We start from the raw sequence: 20,539 nt of genomic DNA on the forward strand, positions 1-20,539 counted from the left end.
ACACACCCACACTCACACTCCAACATCACACATCCACATGCACAGCCCCACACTCACAGCCCTGCACTCTCACACCCACACTCACACCAATATCACACACCCACACTCACAGCTCTGCACTCACACACCCACACTCACACCAATATCACACACCCACACTCACAGCTCTGCACTCACACACCCACACTCACACCAACATCACACACCCACACTCACAGCCCCACACTCATACACCCACACTCTCACATCCACACTCACAGCACCACACTCACAGCCCACACTCATACACCCACACTCACACACCTGCACTCACACATCCACACTCACAGGCCCACACTCATACACCCACACTCTCACAACTGCACTCACACCAACATCACACACCCACACTCACAGCCCTGCACTCCCACACTCACACACCCACTCACAGCCCCACACTCATACACCCACACTCTCACACCCACACTTACACCAACATCACACGCCCACACTCACAACCCTGCACTCACACTCACACACCTGCACTCACACACCATCACACACCCACACTCACACACCCACACTCACACCAACATCACACAACCACACTCACAGCACCACACTCTCACACCCACACTCACACCAACATCACACCACACTCACAGCTCTGCACTCACACACCCATACTCACAGCCCCACACTCACAGCCCTGCACTCACACACACTCACACACCATCACATACCCACACTCACAGCCCTGCACTCACACCCCCACTCTCACATCCACACTCACAGCCCCACACTCATACACCCACACTCTCACACCCACACTCACACCAACATCACACACCCACACTCACATACCCACACTCACAGCCCTGCACTCTCACACCCACACTCACACCAACATCACACAACCATACTCACAGCCCTGCACTCATAGCCTTGCACTCAGCCCCACACTCACAGCCCTGTACTCACACACCCACACACAGCCCTCTACTCAAATCCACACTCACAGCCCCACACTCACACACCCACACTCACAGCTCTGCACTCACACTCCAACATCACACACCCACACTCACAGCCCCGCACTCACAGCCCTGCACTCACAGCCCTGCACTCCCACACCCACACTCACAGCCCCACACTCACACATCCACACTCAGCCCTATACTCACACACCTGCACTTATAGCCCCACACTCACACACCCACACTCACACGCCCACACTCACACACCCACACTCACACGCCCACTCACACACCCACACTCACACGCCCACACTCACAGCCCTGCACTCTCACACCCACACTCACAGCTCTGCACTCACACTCCAGCATCACACTCAAAGCCTCTCACTCACACACCCACATTCACACCCTCCCTCACAGCCCCACACTCACACACACTCGCGCTCACACACCTGTACTAAGCCCCTTACTCACAGCCCCACACTCACACACCGCACAGAGGCCGTCTGCAGGGCTTGCCTCACCAAGTTCCACCGGGTCTCCATTGCCCCTGCATCCAGCCTGGGCTGCCCTGTAGGCCTCCTGTGGCGGCCCAGTCCTTGTCTCCTTCCCCACCCCTTTCTGACCTGGCCCTCAGGGCTGTGGCCAGCATCTGAGCCTGAGGGCCCACGCCTGAGTGTGAGGGCAGCCTCTGACGCTGTGGGGGCCCCTGCTCAGCCTGGCCTCCACCTGAAATCCTTCCAGCCAGCTCACCTGCCCCCTCCTGGCCAAAGCTGGCTCCAATGGTGGGGGGTTGTGTGTGGGGGAACCCCTGGGCTTGTGCCTGCAGGACTGCCTGGCTGGTATCCACCCCCTGATGTGCCCAGCTGGGTCTCCCTCACACCTGTGCGGCTTCGTCCTGACCGAGGGGAGGGGAGCTACACTGAACACACAAGGGGTACAAGTCCAGGCCACACAGGACCTAACATGCATTCCTTGTAGGTTTCTTTCCTCTTACTAAAGTCTTTATCCCCCGCCCCCCCTCCTTTCTTCCGCGGTCTCTTTCCCTTTTAAAAGAAGCATTCGTTACTTAGGACACAGGGCAATTCTACTTGTTTACAGGTACAGTGTGATGTTGCGATACATGTAATGTTTAATGCTCACCACGGTACCTACCATTTCTACCACACTTTCTAAGTCTTTTAACAAATTTTTTTTAAGTAGGGGGAAGCGGGCTCTGGTTCCTCTCAGGGAGCCTGGGGCCACCCTGCTGTCCTCTCCGTGGCCCCTGCACTTTTAAAACAGTTTCATCTACTGGGTGTTGTGGTGCTGCAGGTTAGGGTTAGGCAGCTCCCTTGCTTCTGACCCGGTGCCCTACTAACGTGGCTGGGGCGCAGCAGGTGACGGGACCAGTTCCTGGCTCTGGCCTGCGGCCTGGCCCAGCCTCAGCTGTCACAGCCATCTGGGGAGCAAACCAGCAGATGGAAGGTATCTCTGTAATTCTGCCTTTCAAATAATCTTTATTAAAAATATAAAAACGTATTTATCTGACAGAGGGAGCCCTCAGCAGCAGGCCAGCCACTGCGGCCTCCCAGGGTGCACACTGGCAGGGAGCTGGCCCGACGCTGGCGTGTCAAGTGGTGACCTCCCGGCTGTGCCCAGGTCATTTGGTGTCTGGGGCCTCCATGGCCCTCCCTGGACTTCACGTGAGCATCTGCTGTGTGTTTAAGGTAACAGGGACAATCTCACCACGGCCTGAGGAAGGCGACATTTGTCCAGGAGAGACAGCTGGACACTGCTGCCTGCGACATGGCAGCCTCAGAAGGTTCAACCAGGGGACAGCTTGGGAAGTCCTTGCCACTAGGGCTCGGTGAGGCCAAGGGCCAGGGAGCCAGGAAGAGGACAGGAAGCTGCCCACCAGGCAGGAGCCCCCTCGGCCCACCCTGCTCACCATCCCCGTGCAGCATCGGGGGAGGGGACGGCTGGCTGGAGGGACCTCCCCGCGGGGGGCGGAACCCCTCACAGCTGCACCAGCGCCGGGGGGCGGTGGCCAGAATCAGACCTTGCGCCAGCGGGACCACAGCGCGGTGGTGACGGCTCTCTGCCCTCCTGGTCAGCCTGGAGGCCTTCCCGGAAGTGGCGCCTCCATTCGGTCTGCACGCCGGCTTGAAGCCCTGGACCCTCGTCAGAGGCCTGGCCGGCTATCCTCTGCGTCCCTCCTTTGTCTGAGGTGCGCTCGCGGAGTTCAGCCCCGGGGGCGGCCAGGGCCTGCTCTGGGGGCGGGGACACAGCGTGAGTCCTGACCTACTGGTCCCTGCCAGCGGCGTCCGTTTCCGCAGCGCCCAGGCGCGCGGCCCTCTTGGGCGGTGGGGGTACCAGGGACCCCGTGGATCCCGCGGGCCGACAGCAACCCCACGTCCCCGTACTTAACACGGCCCTCCCGCGGCTCGCGGCTACTGCTAGGCCGGGCCGAGAACGCAGCACCCCGGCCCTGCCGCCCACGCATCCGCCGCGGCCCCCCACTCCACACCTGCTACACCCGCAGGCGCAGACGCACTCGGAAGCCACGCCCCGCGGCCGGCCCAAGCGCGCGCTCCTGTGGTCGGCGAGCGTGGGGGCAAGCGTCTGGATCCCGGGCGGGGCGTCGTCGACCCCCGGCGCAGCCAGCCCCAGTCCCCGGCCCCGACTGTGGGGCCAGCGCGCGTGCGCCGCTAGCACCAGGGGGGCGGGCCTCCCGGCGTGCCCGCCCCCTTCCCGGCGTGCCCCGCGGCCGCAGGCGCTGACGTGGCTGCCGTCAGAGCAGCCATCTTGTGGGAGCGCAACCAACGCCTGGCTCCGAGCAGCCGCCGCCGAGGTGAGGGCGCGGGGTCGAGCCTGGGGCCGCGGCGGTCCGGAGGCTGGGGGGCCCGAAGACGTTTCCGGATCGCGAGGGCCCTCGCTTTCCGTGGCGGCGGCGAGGTCCGGCCGAGTGAGGCTGGGCCGGACGAGTCCGGGCGGGGGTCGGGGCCGAGCAGGCCGGGCCGAGCTGGGCAGGGCGGGTCGAGACGCCCCGGAGCCCCGTCAGGCCCCCGGCGGCGCTCCGCGGCCTCCTGGCTCTCTCCTGTGTCCTCCCTCTCGCCGCTGGCCGCAGCCCGGAAGTCCGCCCGGGACGGCGGCTCTCGGGAGTGCGGGGTCGCCCTCCCCTCGGCCTCGCTTCCTGCCCAGGGCCCCCCGAGTGCAGGGGGCGGAGGCGGCCCGGGGACCGTGGGGTCGCTTCCGCATTCCGGGGCGCGGGCGGGTGGCGTGCTGGCGCGCCCGTCGCCTTGGGGGCCGGGAAACTGAGGCGCGGGCGGCCCTGCGACGCCGTCAAGGTCACGCAGGTGGCGAGTCCGGGTCCTGTGTGCCCCCAGGGCGGCGGGCCTCGCGGACGCCTCGGAGATGTGGTTTCGGTGCTGCGGTGGGGGCTTGCGTGAACGCCGGGGGTCCGTAAGAACGACTCGCCCTCCCCCGCGCCGGCCGCGAGCAGCTTGGACGGCGGGGGCCGCTGTGCGGCTCCGAGGGCTCGGCGCTGTCCCGGGCCGGGGCGCGCCCCGTTGCGCCCGGCGGCGAGCTGGGCAGGACCGGGCGGGGTGCCGGGGCCGGCCCCGAGGCCGCCGTGGGCGCCGCAGCGTCGGTGCTGCTCCCGGTTGGAGCGGCCAGGCGGAAGGTCTCGTGTCGGCAGTTTTTCCGCAGGGTGTGCGGAAGGGGTCGGGTGGGGTGGGCAGGGCAGTGGCGCTCTGGGCTTGGGGTGCGTCCGCGTCGCTGCGGCGGGAGGGCCGTGCTGTGAGGCAGATCTGCGGAAGTCCGGCTGGAGAACCATTGGAAACGGCCGGTTTGGCCAACAGCTGACTCACCGGTCTGCTCGCGTTGAAGGAAAGTTAGGAAGCAAAAACTGGTCGTGTGCGCGCCTTCCGCGCCGCGCTGTGTGGAGAATCCTGAGACCTCTCCACCCGCCGAGCCGCCGCTGCCCAGACGAGGTGGTTGAAGCCACAGGAAGCTGTGCTTGGCGTCCCTTTTCCCTTCGGTGGAATTTGGTTTGGTGACCCCCTGGTCAGATGGCCAGGAGGCAGAACCCGCAGTGTTCCTGGGGGCCGAGAGGGTTGCATCCGTTGTTTTGTTCGGGATGCTTCGCTTTTGGGGCTGCCTTGACGGCAGGACCTGAGTGTGCTCTTAATCGCAGACTAGGTCAGCCGGCCAGGCTTGCCGTGGCGCTCCCTGTTCTTCCGAACTTGGAAATGAAGTGCCCGTCTCTCAGAGGTGTTTGGGAGGAGAGAAGGGTGAAAGAGCCTAAGTGAGATACCAGCGGGCCCTTTTTGTCCTGGCGTGCATGCTTGCTGGGGAGTCCCTGCCCGCAGCATCTGAGGTGGTCTCCTGGGAAGTAAAGGATGACTGGGGGTGGGGGGTGTGTACCTGTTTGTGAGCAAGATAGACTTCGGGATTCCTAGTCACACTGTCAGCAACATCAGATTCGTGGCTCTGGTAGTTAGAAACCCTTGCAATGCAGTTGTAGCTTGCCAGTTGCACTGTTCTGGAAGATAATTTGTCGTTTCAGGGGTAGTGCGGTGGTTCACATGGGCTGATTCGCTTAAAATAAAAATGTTGCACAGAATTTGACACAGACAGGCTCTTTATTCCTCGACAATCTCCTGGCTCCTCTCCCAAGTCTCATTCCTCAGCCTCCGGCAGGATTGGAAGGAATGGTGAGGTTGTCTGATCCGGTCTCACTTTGAAATGTCCCTACTGGGTCCTTGTGTTCTGGCTTTTGTACACACTATGCTAACACAGTGTCCGTTGATAGCAGACAGGAAGGAGTGGTGCTTCTTACAGGCCCTGGTCATAGGGGAAATTTTTTAAGTGACAAGAGAAAGAAAAACATCCAAGGTGACAGATTTTTACACACAAACACTTGGGAATGGTGTGATTTAGAAAGCATCTTCCCACATCTTTGAGGCCTGGGTGGAGGATCACTGCTAGTGTACAGCATGAATGAATGGGAGACTTGGGGGTCTTGATTCCTGTACGTTTTAGGGCATTAGACATGTATAGTAGGGGCAGACATTTCTTTCTTTCTTTTTTTTTTTTTTTTTTTAAATTTTGTTGATTGATTTGAGAGGCAGAGAGGGAGAGGAGTCTTCCATCTGCTGGGTCACTCCCCAGATGGCGGCAACGGCCGGAGCTGCGCTGATCAGGAGCCAGGGCCAGGAGCTTCTTCTGGGTCTCCCACGTGGGTGCAGGGGCCCCCATCTTCTACTGCTTTGCCAGACCATAGCAGAGAGCTGGATGAGAAGTTGAGCAGCAGGGACCCGAACCGGCACCCATATGGGATGCCAGCACTGCAGGCAGCAGCTTATGCTATATGGGATGCCAGCACTGCAGGCAGCAGCTTACGCTCTATGCGACAGTGCCCAGACCCAGGCATTTAGTACCTGGATTTGATACCTGGCTCTGGCTCCTGACTATAGCATGCTAAAACAGACCCTGAGAGGGTCCTATCAATTTTATTTAGGTGCACATGGCCTAGAAGACAGTTTGTAGATTTTTTTTTAAGGTTCATATATTTATTTACTTGAAAAGCAGAGTGACAGAGAGAAAGAGATCTTCCATCTGCCACTTCACTCCACAGATAGCTGTGCAACAGCCCTGGCTGTGCCAGGCTGGAGCCAGGAACTCCATCTGGGTTTCCCACATGGTGGCTAGAACTCGAGTACTTGAGCCATCATCTGCTTCCCAGGTACATTAGCAAGGAGCTGAATTGGAAGCAGAGTAGCTGGGTCTGGAATTCACACTCCAACGATCTTAAGCAGTGGCTTAGCCTGCTATTGTGTCACAACACCTGCCTCCATCTCTGGGTTTTTATCAGGCACGTTCCTGAAGAGTGAAGGCAGAGTTAGATGCCCCAGCTTCTGATCGCAGGATGCAGGACAAAGTGCATTTTACTGTGGGGCTTGCTGTTCTCTGGGTGAGAATGCAGTTCCTAACCATCCAGTCCATTAATCTTTAGGGAAAATGCTATCTGTTAATTTTGGTGTTGAATCTTTGCTTAAAATATTTAGAGCAACTTGCAGTTTTTGTGTTGTGTCAGGGTGATACAAGAGCCTGCAAATCCCTGGGAGAGTAACTGAAACGTGTTCTTGCTGTAGTTGTCAGATCCCTGTGGAGAGCAGTGGAGAGGGTTTGGAAGGTGCTGTGTGTGCACCTCTCCCTCCTGCCTCATTTGCTCAGCTGACCCACACTTTGATGTAACTGTAGAATAGCTGCTATTCATGGTTGAGTGGTGTGGAGAAGCCTATCTGTAGATGTGTATGGCTGACCTTCATTAATGTTACTTTATGACTGTTCTCTACTTCAGGCAAGTCACCTGTGAGGTGTCCCAAGGAAGACGGGGAGGAAGCCCCTCTGGGTGAGCTTGGGGGCTGTGGCAGAGAGGGAGACAGAAAGCTGCTCAGCTGGTGTGGCTTGCATCCCAGTGTGGGGGGGTGTCACTTGACAGGTGACATTTGACCAGAGCTGTGAAGAGTGAGTCTGCCAGAAGCTGCTCTTAGGCCTGAAGGTGGGCTACATGGAGTGTAGAAGGGGTGCAGAGCCGCCTGGTCCCTGGGGGGCCTCTGTGGCCCCCAGAAAGGGCATTTGGCAACTGTGGGAGCATTTTTGGCTCTTAGGTTGGGAGGCAGCAGTGATGACACATTTCGTGTGGCTTTCCTGTAGGTGGAGAACTACGTGTCATTCTCTATCCCTGATGTGCTTTCTGTACAAAGACACGACTTGTGAGTGTGTGTGTGTGCATAGTTTTTTCAGATGTTCTGAATTTTCCAGGAATGCAGCTATCTTGTATATCAAGGGTGATTTATTCTCTCCAGAACCTTCCCAAGAGTTCTTTGCTTCCAGGAAAAAAGTTGCTTCTCAGACACGGTGCTGCCTGGAGGGTTGAACGAGGGTTGAACATGTGGCCACACCTTACCCTGGCTGCTGGCTAGGGTGGCTCTCCCGTTGCCACCTCTGTCTTCTGCCTTGAAAAGCACAGCGCTGGAGCACACATTTCATTAGCAATCAGTCCCTTGGTCTCTGGGGGCAGTGTAGTGGGGCTCCTTGTGGTTGTGTGTTGCTAGCAGAGGCTGTGTTCTAAAGCACACACACCAAGGGCACCGTGTTGCACACCACAGTAGCCAGACAGGTCTGGGCCGAGGACTGGCCCTCTTGGCTGACTGTTGTGCTGAGAATGGGTGGAGGTGGGGGAGGAGGGAGTTGCTGGGCATTGTACTGGGGAAGGTCAGAGCCTTTACGTTTTGGGAGGGAAGGAGGGTGATTTTGATAGGAAGCCTAGGAGTGGAAACACAGTGTTGCCTGCGGATCAGCGTTGGTACCAGAGGAGACATGGGACCCAGGCACTCTCTTAGGCCAGTGAGAAGCTTCTAGGACGTGGGAGGCCTCAGCGGGTGTGTGGTTACAGGGCTTCCCTGACAGTGGGGCTGCAAGGACCTCGGTGTGCAGACAGCGGCCTTTTCCGGGGTCTGGCTGACCTGGCAGTTGTAGAGAGCTGGAGGGGCTTAGTGACGGCTCTTACCCTGCTGCTGGCTCTTTACTTCATGCAGAAGAGCAAGTCTCTTGCTCAGGAAAAAAGACTGCATGCTTTTTAAAAATTTATTTATTTATTTGAAAGTCAGAGTTAGAGCCTCCATCCACTGGTTCACTCCCCAATTGGCTGCAACGGCTGGAGCTGTGCCGATCAGGAGCCAGGAGCTTCTTCTGAGTCTCCCACGTGGGTGCAGGGGCCTTTTATTTTCAAAATGAAAATTCCCAGAGTGAGTGAGTGGTACAAGGATTAAGGTGCCTCTTAACCATATACATATCCCATACTGGGGGTACCTGGGGTGAATGATCTGTGTTCCTGCTAACTGTGTACCTTGGGAGGCAGCAGGTAACCACTTAAGTAGTTAGGTCTCTGCCACCCACATTGGGGACCTAGATTGATTTCCTGGCTCCTAGCTTCAACTGTTGCAGTCATTTGGGGAGTGAATCAGCAGATAAAAGATCTATTCTGTGTCTACCTTTCCAGAAATAATTTTTCTTAGGAAACAAAGTTCCCTGAAGGCAAAAATCTAGTACTGGAGATTGGCATAATCACTTCTGAGGCGCTGGGTTAATTTTCTTACAACCTCCTTCCTGCTGGGAAGCCTGCCCTGGCCCCTCAGAGCAGCTGGAAGAGAGTCACTCAGCACTAATTGTTGGTGCTGTTTCTGTTCTTCAAGTGTTGTGGAAAGGGGCCTCCAGGACATTGGAAGGCACAACTAGGACAGGATCTGCCTCTTGGCCACACCTTGCTGAGGAAGCAGGTTTGTCATCAAGAGGTCAGAGGGCCAGGGTCTTTGTGAATCCTGACTGGGTGGGTTGAGATTCAGGAAGGCTGGCCACTCTGTGTCTTTGCCATGCTGCTGTGGTGACCATGGTCTCCTCCAGTTTGATTTGATGGTGTGGGTTGTTTTGGTCTGGGTTTTTCCCAGTGGCAGATCCTTCTGGCTTCACCACTTTTGAGGTCAGGTAGAGGCCATCTGTTCTTTGTAACAGAGGAGAAGGGAAGGCCAGGATATGTGGGTTTACCCCAGAAGCTCTTGTGCTTTGTGACAGACTAAGAGGTCTGTTAGAGCAAGGCAGAGGGAAACACCTGCAGCGCCCAGCACCTTCCGCGATTTTGTGCATAGCAGCATACAGTTGGAGGACGTGCAGCAAGACTCGCCTTCCCCTAGCAGACACCAAGCCAGCAGCCTTGAACCCAAATGTTGACTGCCTCATAAATGCCTTTTAGCTCCATGCAGAGACTGTGGGATGCTTCGAGGACTTGATAGCCCAACTGGCTTTTTGCTCAGCTGTCCACATACAGATTTCAGAGGGACACACATGTGTTTGGTGGAGGTGACCCGATGCTTAAGAGGGAAACACAGGATGTAAATATGCAGTCAGTAAGTGGACAGGGCACTTTAGTGTTCCTATCTCTGAAGTCCATGAACTCGGTTCACTGGCTAGAATCACTTGAATGAAACTTATTTCTATTTCTAATCTGATTTAAGGGTTTTACCTTAAATTTTAAGCAAGGAGCAGTTTAAATTGAATTTTACTGAATAAGGTAGGCAGTGCCAGCATTGGTTCAGATCTCACCTGCTCTGCTTCTGATCCAGCTTCCTGCTGATGCGCCGGGGAATGCAGTGAATGAAAGTTCAAATATTTATGCCTCTGCCACCGGTGCAGGAGACACAGATGGAGCTCCTGACTCATGGCTTCAGCCTGGTCCAAACCTGGTTGTTGTGGACATTTGGCAAGTGAACCAGCAGATGGGAAAATCTCTGTGCTGCTTCCTCTCTGTCTCTGTGGACAGGCACAGCACAGAGCAGCTGTGTTGCAGACTCATCCTCTGATGGGCAGGGGTCCCTACATAAAGGGAGGGGCTTTCATGCCTAATGGGTTCCTACAGAACATCCTCAGTGTTGTGTTCTACAAAACAAGCAGCAGACTCTTTGGAATTTGCCTTCAGATGTATGACAGATTTCTAGAATTTCTCTGGTTGGAAGTTCAGGCAGCCTGACTTGGTCCACGGAGCCTGTTGGGCTGTGTCTGCTGGCATATTGTGTGACACGATGTGTGCTGCAGCCTGTGAGGTGTGCTGCTTGTCACTGGTATCTGCACATTCATTTTCCTGTTACACAGGTTGTCATTAGATAGTAATGATGTCATATGGTTCTCAGTTGTGGAAAAGCATCAGATCAGCAAAAATAAGGTTGTGGCTGATGGGCATGATAATGGCTTGAGACTTTGAGTTGAGATGTGCTGAATTCTTGTGTTGCTGTACAAAAAGCAGTTTTTGCACATTATGACATGACTGTATCACATATGAAAGCAGGAGAGCTCCTGTAAAAGTCAAAGTCCCCAGGAGTTAATCGGATGCTCCTGAAATTTTTAGTGCAGTTGGAAGGCTATTGCTCCTTAATGAAGCCTCTGAAGAAAATGTTTTATAAGGTAAATAAAATTTACATGTTTTGCATTGGAAGTTGTCAACTTTGTTATTTTTCCTCAAATTAGGTATTAAGGATTTATTTATTTGCTTGAAAGAGTTACAGAGAAAGAGGTAGAAACAGAAAGAAGTCTTCTATCTGCTGGTTAACGTCCCAAATGGCCAGGCTGAAGCCAGGAACCTGGAGACTTCCATTCAGGTCTTCCCCCATGGGTGGCAGGGCCCAGTCACCCAGGCCACCTTCCACTGATTTCCCAGGCACCTTAGGTATCTTAGCTAGCAGGCGGCGGCTTAACCCACAGTGCCACAACACCAGTCCCTCAAGTTAGACGTTACAAGCTGTGATTCAGAACTATGCTTGGTTCATACTTGAGTTGAATAGAAGGACAGTTGATGTCACTGGCTTTCCGTTTGAACGGGGCGAGTCCTGAGTCCTCTTTACCCAAGGGAGGAGCAGCCTGTCGGCTGAGTGCAACCCTGGCTCTCTGTCCCCTTATTTAGCAGCAGGGGGGTTGTATGGTCAGCTTCCTGCCTGGGCTGTTTCCTGCCTACCTTTATTTTAGTCAAGGGCTCTGGCTTCTGCTGCAGGGTCCCCAGGAGGAATGACAGAAGGTGTTGGCTGATGGCGCAGATTCCCCTTTAGCAGCTGAGCCAGCGAGATTGGATCTACTCATTGATACGAATAGACCGGAGTTCACAAAGTGATGTTTTCTCCTAACCCTCATTCAGGAGGCCCTGCCCCTGACCAAAAAGTAGCAGGGATGGGATGGAGTGAGCAGAGCTGCGGTCTGCTTTGCTGTGATGTGTAAAGGCCAGCTGGTCCTAACCAGAGAGAAGACATTCCTCTCAAAGCACCTTTCCTTGCCAAAGGAGAGAGCTGTGGTCTGGCAGGAAGGAGAACCGTCCAGGGCAGCCCTTCTGGTGGTGTGGGGAGGATGCCCTCTGGGAACCTGTGTTTTCACTGCTTACCTAATAACAGTATAATTCAGGTGAACTTGAAAAACAGGTTTAGCTTGTGTGCAGGTGACATTGTGGAGGAAATGGTGAATTAGCAGTTGGGCTGGGCAGTGACTGCAGGGGTCACTGGGACTCACCCCCACTAGGATTTTGTCCGTTGTGGGCCTGTTAACAGAGGGATGTGCCAAAGCAGGAAGTGTTGCCTACCATTGGGCCTGTGTAGGTAGCAGGGTGTGCTTGTGTGCTAGTCAGGTGGTGTGACAAGAACCACTTCTCCAAGGAAAAAAGAGAAGCACTGTGGGGAAGGGGCTTGGACCACTGGTTCTCACAAGCCCTGCTGCTCAGGCAGGGTGAGGGTTAGGGCTGAAGAGCAGGCCAGGCCCAGTCCATTGGATTCTGGAGTCACAGGCAGTGTATGTGTATGCAAATAGAATCGTGGATGAGATCCCTGCAGCCTAAGTCCTGGTAGCCCCCTCTTCCTCACCTGCCTCTAGGCTCGACACAAACGATGTGGGCGGGGAGGGCAGGCCTCCTACTGCACAGGTCCTGCCTCCGTGTCCCAGCGTCCAGTGGTGCAGTGACAGTGTTGGGACCGTGAGTGCTGTGTGTGCAGAGTCAAGTTGACGCTGATACAGGCTGCTCTGGGGTGCATTGTAAGGGGACCTCTCCCCTTCCGTTCACCTTTGTCCTCATGTGTTGCTTTTTCCCAGTGCCTCCAGGAGTTGCCAGGCTTAGTGTGAAAATACGTTGCTGCCTGGTGGCATCTCCCTCCTGTGCCATTCTGGACAGGGTCATGAGGAAGGGGCAGTTTGCTGGTTTTTCTTTGTGTTGTGCCCAAAGCCTTCATTTTGAATTTTTCATTTTGGCAATCTCTTGGTTCTCCAAGACTTTGTATAACTTGTTGATGCCAGTGTGGTTTGTGTTTGGTGATTGGGTCGCCCACCCTCCACGCTACTCTTTAAATAGTCTTCCGTTTCTTGTCTTGTGTGTTTTCCTCCAAGTTCTGTTTGTTTGAGGCTTTTCAAAGAGGCGGCAGCTTCACTTTATGGAGGGCCTTCAGGTGCCACAATCCATATGTTTTTTTTTTTTCTTTTTTAAAGATTTATTTATTTATTTGAAAGGCAGAGTTACAGAGAGGCAGATGGAGAGGGAGAGAGGTCTTCCATCCGCTGGTTCACTCCCCAGATGGCCACAATGGCCAGAGCTGTGCTGATCAGGAGCCAGGAGCATCCTCTGAGTCTCCCACGTGGGTTTAGGGGCCCAAAGACTTGGGCCATCTTCCATTGTTTTCCCAGGCCATAGCAGAGAGCTGGATGGGAAGTGGAGCAGCCAGGACTCGAACCGGCAGACATACAGGATGCTGGTACTGCAGGCGGCAGCTTTACCCACTGTGTGTGTGGACAGATCTGTGGGGCCTTAGACCTCTGTTTTCTTCTGGAAGCTCCTTCAGCCCAGTGTTTCTCCCTGCACCCTGCAGGACTGAGGACATGCCCTTGGCCCGGCCCTATCTCCAGTATCCCAGGCACACCAGCCGCCGCTTCTTCCCTCCAGGTGTGTCTAGTCCGCTCATTAGCACAGTAAAGGTTTCCTTACATCTCAAAACTCCTGTGGTTCTTTTTGGATAGATGATGCGGTTCCCAACCAGACAGAACAGCAGTATCCAGGGCACAGACGCCAAGGTGAAGGGGCCCTGCTGTCTGGGGGGCTGGTGGCATCAGATCAGCAAAGGGCACTTGGGCAGGACAGGGAGGCTGTCCTTGTGGGGTGCTCAGCAGCGGCTGGGAGGCTGGTGTTACGACACAGTAGCTAGAGCTGCTGCTTGTGACACTGGCATTCCCTATCAGAGCGCCAGGTTGAGCCCTGGCTGCCCTGCTTCTAATCTAGCTACCTGCTAACACACCTGGGAAAGCAGCAGAAGATGGCCCGCGTGCTTGATGTCCTGCCACCCATGTGGAAGACCAGTATATAAATCTATTTAAAACAAAAACAACCAAAAAAAAAAAAAAAACAGCTGTAATTAAAGACATGTCAGGAGTCTGGCCATCTGAGGTGCAGTGTGTGCCGTGTGTCCAGCTGTCTCCTTCAGAGAGCCTCTGTTGCACACAGGGGCAAGTGCCGTAGGCAGTCCTGGCCTGGGCACTGGAGGGGCATCCCAAAGTACAGAGCCTCAAGGAGTGTGGCGAGGTCTCCAGCAGCAGTTCAGCAGTTAGGCGCCAGGGAGTGTCTGGGCCTTGCCTGCGCTCCTGTTGGAAACTGTGTCCAGTGCAGCAGTGTTGGAAGTGAGGCCTTTTGGGAGGAGCCTAGGTCAAGGTCCTGCCCTTATGAGTTCATTGGTGCCGCTGTGTAGGAGGGCTTGTAGGAGTGGGTTCGTGTCCTCTGAGGTCAGAAGGTGATCCTGACTTCAGTCTCCAGAGCTGTAAGCAGTATCATCTGCTGATGGAGATGCCCAGGCGGTGTCAGGACCCTCTGTCCTGTACCTGCTAGTCAGCACACAGTGAAGGCTGCATTCTTAGAGTGCTTTTTAAATTTGGAGTTAAACTGAAAGTGCCTACTGGGTGGTACGACCAGGGCCCCCTGGGCAGTGCAGTGGCTGGGAAGGTCCTCAGGTGTCTCGGGCTGGGCTCTGATGATTCTGATTCTGTATCCCTGTGTTGGTGTCCTGCTAGTGGACCCTGAGGGCCATGTGTGGGTCAGACATGGTACATGTCCCTATGTGATGCCCAGGGCTTCTTGTCTTGTTCTGTGAGTGCTGCCTGTAGATTGTATGCATAGCTCCTTGGCCTGTGCTCCTGAGACTTGCCGTGGGCAATCTTCTCTGGCCCCGGGGGGTGGGGGGTGGGGGGTGTTGGCTGCTTGTCTGGAGTTTTGTGGGGAAGAGGTGTTAGGTGATGCTGTGTCAGATCCTTCCGCATGCCCTGGGAAGCACGACTTCAGGTGGTGAATGTTCTCCCCGTGCTGCGTGGCCGGGGGAGTCAGGGAGTCCCTTGCAGCATCTCTGCTTTCCTGGATGAGTGGGCTTGGGAACTGCCTCCCGAGATGCCGACATCCCTTTTCCCCAGCCGTGGGGAGCCTGAATGGATAGGTAGGCAGGGTTCCTTTTCTGTTGCTCGTGTCCTGCCCTGTGAATTGAAGCACAGTGATGGGAGGTGTGTGTATCCTCAAGGGATTGGTCCCTAACTGTGCTGCTGGGCCCATGACTCGCCCCACAGAAACAGACCCAGCACCCTTTGTCTTCCCAGGTCTCTGGCTGTTGTAGCTTCCACGTGTGCACGACCATGGGGAATATCTTTGCAAACCTCTTCAAAGGCCTTTTTGGCAAAAAGGAAATGCGCATTCTGATGGTGGGCCTGGATGCTGCAGGGAAGACGACGATTCTGTACAAGCTGAAGCTCGGTGAGATCGTGACCACCATCCCCACCATAGGTGAGAAGCTAGGCCCTGGGCGCAGGTTTGGGGGGAAGCCCAAAGCGGGACTGTGGCTGGGGTCTGGGTTGGGCCCTGGTCTTCCAGGAGACACTTTTGCAACTCTGCTCCCAGGTTTCAACGTGGAGACTGTTGAATACAAGAACATCAGCTTCACCGTGTGGGACGTGGGTGGCCAGGACAAGATTCGGCCACTGTGGCGCCACTACTTCCAGAACACCCAAGGTGAGAGGAGGGCCTGACCTCCAGAGCATGAGTCCAGGGCAGCATGGAGGCCAGGAGGAGCCAAGCCCTGCAGCCACAGTGGCCAGCGGTGACCTTCAGGAGCGGGGTATGTGGGGGTGTTTTTGGCATTGTGTCGTGCCGGCTGTGTTGCAGGCTTGATCTTTGTGGTGGATAGCAATGACAGAGAGCGAGTGAACGAGGCCCGGGAGGAGCTCATGAGGATGCTGGCTGAGGATGAGCTGCGAGACGCAGTCCTCCTGGTGTTTGCCAACAAGCAGGTAGGCAGGCACCCAGCCCAGCCTTCAGGGCTGTGCCCTCAGTGGGGTGGACGGGGAGGGCTTGAGGTAATCTGGGGCTTTTGCTCTGGGGCTGGGCAGTTTTGCAGCCCCTTCTGCTGACTGCTGCTTTTCCCCAGGACCTCCCAAATGCAATGAACGCAGCTGAAATCACAGACAAGCTGGGGCTGCACTCCCTACGCCACAGGAACTGGTACATTCAGGCCACCTGCGCCACCAGCGGGGACGGGCTCTATGAAGGACTGGACTGGCTGTCCAATCAGCTCCGGAACCAGAAGTGAATGAGAATCCCCCTTCCCCACCTCCTCCTCTCCACCCTCCGCTTTCCTCTCATGTGGCAAACGTGCGACTCTGTGGTCCTGAGTGCCAGAAGCTGTCTCCATGGGTGGGTCACAGTGTGCATCGCACCCTGCTGTCCCTGTGCAGACGCAGCCTGCAGCCAGGTTCTTATTTAATGTAAATAGTTTCTGTTTCCACTGAGGCAGTTTCTGGTACTCCTATGCAATATTACTCAGCTTTTTTTTTTTTTTTTTTTTTTAATTGTAAAAAAAAAATCAACTCACTGTTTAGTACTGAGAAGGGATTTGGGCACATTGACACCTGCCCTCCAGGAGTCCGTGGCTGTGTTAAGAGCTAGATGTACCTCTGGGTGTTAGATCTGCTGAGATCCATTTAGTGGTTGGTTTTAATCCGAACTCAGTGCATTTTTAAAAACAGTTTAAAATACAAGATGAGAACACTTGAACACACAGCAGGGAGACTGCCTAGTGTGGGGTTTGCAGTAACAGCCCGAGTGCTGGTCCATTGGATCGTCTGCTCCCCTTTGGGGACAAAACCACCCCATGATGCACTCTGCATGGCTGTCTCTGGGTCACCCTGCATTCCATAGCGTTGTGCTTGTGCTCCTGCTCACATGGTCACCTGGGGGAGGGGGCTGGGAGGCCAGGGCATCTAACTTTTCCCTCAGGCCCCCCTTGGTGAAGCACGCGGCCAGAGTAGGAGCCTGTCGTTCCTGGCACCCACTCGCTCACGCACTTGCTCAGACACGTTGGCGGGATGTGTGGGGTCTCACCAGCAGGAGCGCGTGCAAGCTGAGAGGGTTGGCCCGTTCTACAGCCACAGCCCCCGGAAGCACCCCCACCTCCATGTGTGAAGTAGCTTTCTCTCCCTCAGCCTGCAAGGGTCCGATTTGCCATCGAAAAAGACCTCTACTTTTTTTCTTTTGTATTTTGATAAACACTGAAGAAGCTGGAGCTGTTAAATTTATCTTGGGGAAAACCTCAGAACTGTTTTATTTGGTGTCGTGGAACCTCTTACTGCTTTCAATACACGATTAGTGATCAACTGTTTTGTATACTTGTTTTCAGTTTTCATTTCGACAAGCACTGTAATTATAGCTATTAGAAATAAAATCTCTTAACTATTCCCTGGCTCTCCAGTGTTTCAGTGCCTCAACCACCAGTCTGTCCCCTGGGGAGGGGCCGAGTGACCCAGGAAATGGTGCTGTATGTAGGCTTCACGTGGTGCTCTGCAGCCCAGCCTAGCTCAGGTCAGGTCTGTCCTGCGTTTAACCCCACCACCTGGGACAGAGGCTGCCAGCTGTTCCTGCCTGCAGCCCCCACCCCCAGGCAGAAAACAGCATGGAGCCTCCCTCAGCTCCTCTGATACCTTGCCCTCTGTGGGCCACCGCCCTGGCCAGGTGTCCCTGCCTGCCTTCACCTGAGCACAGTCTCAGCTCTGGCTGGCCACCTGCAGGGTGAGGACCTGCAGAGGGTTAGGGGTGTGGTCTGGATCTTAACCCCATCCTCACAGGAAAGGTTTCCTGTGTGCACAAGCACACACACGGGAGCACAGGCTGGGCTGTCTGTCCACACCTACAAGTGCCAGCACCTTCATGTCCCCAGAAGCAGTCCTGCCCAACAGCACCTCCACAGGTGAGCAGGCAGGCAGGTGGGCCCTGGGGGCCTTTGGCTCCCTGCAGGCCCCCCACTCCCAAGCTGCCCCGACACTGTCGTCCCTCTGGGGGGGTCCTCCCACGGTTCTACCCTGGCCACGTGGGAGCACGAGGGGCTCCCTTAGGGTGTTAGCGGTCACCAGGGCCCTGGACAGGAAGGACAGGTGCTGGGGCCACCTTCCATTCTGTGATGATACACTCTGCTTTTAATATAAACTGAAGTACAAAACTGATGTAAAGAAAAATAGAAGTAGCCACACTCAGCCATAGCTACAGCCTCGGGAGGGCCGGCCTGGGGAGGCTGCAGAGGGAGACAGGACAGAGAAGAGACCTGTCCTGGAATACAGGCTCCCCTGTGCTGGGAGGGCCGGGGGCTGAGGCAGGGCCACAGGGACACCCTGGGCTCGCAGTCTCCCTTCACTGGGACCTGGAGGAAGTTCACAAAACAGGCCCCTGCTCCTGAAGCCCAGCAGGCAAGGCTAGGGTCCCTCTGCCTCGACCTGGACAGGAAGGGCACCCTGAGGGGGGTGCCCCCGGGACCTGCACAGGCCTCCAAGGCAGGGTCTCAGGCATCAGAGTCTCTGGCGTGCCGCTGGCGGGAAGGGCTCCTCCCACTGTCCCTGCTGTCACACCGCCTCTTCTTGCAGCAGGGGGAGTTGCAGTCACGCTGGCGGGGTTCAGGCCTGGGCAGACAGGGATGGTCACTCAGAAAGGACCCAGCGTGCGGCAGCTGCCCATCTAGCCCAGCTCCAGTCCCCCTCCCCCTGGGCTGCCCTACCGAGCAGGGGATGGGGACGAGGAAGAGGAAGTGGCCCCTCTCCTGTGCTCCTTGTCTTTCTTCTTTTGTTTCTTGTGTTTCTTCTTTTTCTTTCTCTTCTTCTCTTTCTTGCTTTTCCTGTGGCTCTCAGAGCTGCAAGGGGGGTGCAGAAAGGGCCTCAGCCCCAGCCCTCGGGAGACAGGAGACAGCAAGCACAGGCGGCCAGTTCTGTCCCGGCCAGGGGAGGAAGATGGACACGCTTGTGCTGTCCAGGGCGGCAGCCACCAACGTAGCGGCCTCTTCATGCTTGGTCCTGGTCAGCCCCTCAGCCAAACAGACCACATCTCAAAGTGCTGGGCGGTCACGTGTGGCCAGCAGCCGCACCCTCACTGTGGCAGAAAAACTCCCCAGCAGATCCAGCAGTGACTCAGCTCTGCCTCCCCCCAAGCTAGCCAGGGCCAGGCGCCATTGCCTGCGCCTCACCCCAGCTCAGCAGCTGTCCTGACCCCAACCCCTCTCGGCAGGCACATTCAGCCTGGAGATGGAGACCGGCCCTGCTCGCCCGCCGAGGGCAGCCCAAAGAGGGGCTCAAGGCCAACCAATCCTGGCCCTTTCGTGGGTGCCGTCTCTGAGCACACGTCTGTGGGAAGAAATCCCGAGCTGCACCCCCGCCCCTACTACACACACACACCCCTGGAACTCCGGCTCACGAATGCCCCTTACTCAGGCTCCGCCTTGTCCTCGGCGCGCGGTTTCCTCCTGGCTGAGGCCGGCGAGGTCCCCCGCCCGCCATTCTCCACGCGGTGGTGCTGCGGGGGAAGCGGCGCTTTGGCGAGGGCGCGCAGGTTGACCCCACGCCTCGGGGAGACCCGCCCTGGGCGTCCCCCATCCCCCCCCCCGCCGCCCCGAGGACCCCAGCGCGTTCGGGCTGGGGCAAAGAGGTTACCGTGAACACCGACAGCCCCAGCTTGGCAGCCTCTTTGTCCTCCCGGGACAGCGCCACTCGGCCCGCGGAGCCACTGCGGGGACACGGAGGTGAGGACGCCCCTGGATCACCGCCCGGACCCTGCTCCCCGCTGGGCACCCGGCTCCTCCTCCCCGGGACTGCCGCACCTGGCGCTGCCCAGCCCCAGCAGCCGATCCACGCCCTTCTCCTCCGGGTCGCCGGCTTCCCGCTTGCAGATCTCCACGAAGTCCTGCGGGGTGCGCACAGGGCCGGGAGAGAGGGCCCGGCGCCGCCCGGCCCCCGCCCCCGCGACCCCCGTTTCGGCCCCCAGCTCAGCCCCCGCCTGCGGTTACCTCTTTGCTCAGGCCGGTGGGCTGCTTCTTCACGTTCTTGTAGCCTCTGCGAGAGGGCCGGGGCACCGTCAGGGCGCCGTCGACCGCCCGCGCCCTCCGCCCGCGCCCTCCGCCGCCCCCGGGGACACTCACAGCGCGGCCAGCAGCGCCTCGCGCTCCGCCTCCCGCACGGCCGCCAGCTCCTCCTCGCGGCTGGGTCCTGCGCGCGGCTCCCGGCCCTTGGCGTACCAGGTGAGGTCGCGGCCCTTCTGCCAGCGGCCCACCGGCGCCATCAGCGAGTTGCCCAGGTAGTTCTCCCGCTGCTTGTCGGTCTTCACGTCCTCCCAGTTGAACTGGTCCTGCCCGCCGCGCACCCCGCCGCGGCTGGACCCGAACATGGCTACAGTGCCGCCGCACGGGCCCCGATGACTGTCGCCGGCTTCTGGCCTGTCGCCGCGCCTAGCCGCGCCGCGACGTCACGCCTGCGCCGGGCCCCGGGGCGTCGCGCCTGCCAGCGCGTCACGCCCCGGCCCGGCCCCGCGCGCCTGCGCACCACCACCCACCTCGCAGCGAGCACCGACGCAGGCACCGCCCGACTGGGCCCCCGCGCCTGCGCAGTGCCCCGTCGCCGAGCGGGCGCTGGAGGGGCTGTGGAGCCCGGGTGGGCGCGGGGCCGCTGCCTGAAGTCCCCGCCGA

At 57.2% G+C, this 20,539-nt stretch overlaps 2 protein-coding genes and 1 non-coding gene across 6 annotated transcripts; 1 reads left to right on the top strand and 2 right to left on the bottom strand.

The window, feature by feature from the left end:
* Nucleotides 1-2,435: 2,435 nt before the first annotated feature.
* LOC138850035 (uncharacterized) lies at nucleotides 2,436-3,619 on the bottom strand. Its single transcript, XR_016234981.1, has 3 exons — nucleotides 3,466-3,619; nucleotides 2,998-3,208; nucleotides 2,436-2,652 (listed from the first exon to the last, which is right to left on the bottom strand). It is a non-coding gene; the product is annotated as an uncharacterized LOC138850035 (transcript).
* A 112-nt stretch (nucleotides 3,620-3,731) lies between these two features.
* On the top strand, nucleotides 3,732-17,279 carry ARF1 (ARF GTPase 1). Of its 4 annotated transcripts, none has more exons than XM_070075936.2 (6): nucleotides 3,732-3,893; nucleotides 7,303-7,353; nucleotides 15,150-15,333; nucleotides 15,448-15,558; nucleotides 15,712-15,836; nucleotides 15,974-17,279. In XM_070075936.2, the coding sequence occupies exons 3-6, from the start codon at nucleotides 15,186-15,188 to the stop codon at nucleotides 16,133-16,135; spliced, it is 546 nt and encodes a 181-aa protein (XP_069932037.1). In that variant the 5' UTR covers nucleotides 3,732-3,893; nucleotides 7,303-7,353; nucleotides 15,150-15,185; the 3' UTR covers nucleotides 16,136-17,279. The 4 variants fall into 4 exon arrangements, with proteins under 4 accessions (XP_069932037.1, XP_089190818.1, XP_051696044.1 ...); XM_089334692.1 differs by having other exon boundaries at nucleotides 3,732-3,789; XM_051840084.3 differs by lacking the exon at nucleotides 7,303-7,353.
* Nucleotides 16,371-20,364, bottom strand: C6H1orf35 (chromosome 6 C1orf35 homolog). Its single transcript, XM_002723855.6, has 7 exons — nucleotides 19,997-20,364; nucleotides 19,865-19,910; nucleotides 19,679-19,761; nucleotides 19,512-19,584; nucleotides 19,289-19,374; nucleotides 18,587-18,718; nucleotides 16,371-18,491 (listed from the first exon to the last, which is right to left on the bottom strand). The coding sequence occupies exons 1-7, from the start codon at nucleotides 20,239-20,241 to the stop codon at nucleotides 18,374-18,376; spliced, it is 783 nt and encodes a 260-aa protein (XP_002723901.1). The 5' UTR covers nucleotides 20,242-20,364; the 3' UTR covers nucleotides 16,371-18,373.
* Nucleotides 20,365-20,539: the final 175 nt, after the last annotated feature.

Source organism: Oryctolagus cuniculus, chromosome 6, assembly GCF_051225735.1.
Source record: "Oryctolagus cuniculus isolate XC-2025 breed Fujian yellow rabbit chromosome 6, ASM5122573v1, whole genome shotgun sequence".
Lineage (NCBI taxonomy): Eukaryota > Metazoa > Chordata > Mammalia > Lagomorpha > Leporidae > Oryctolagus > Oryctolagus cuniculus.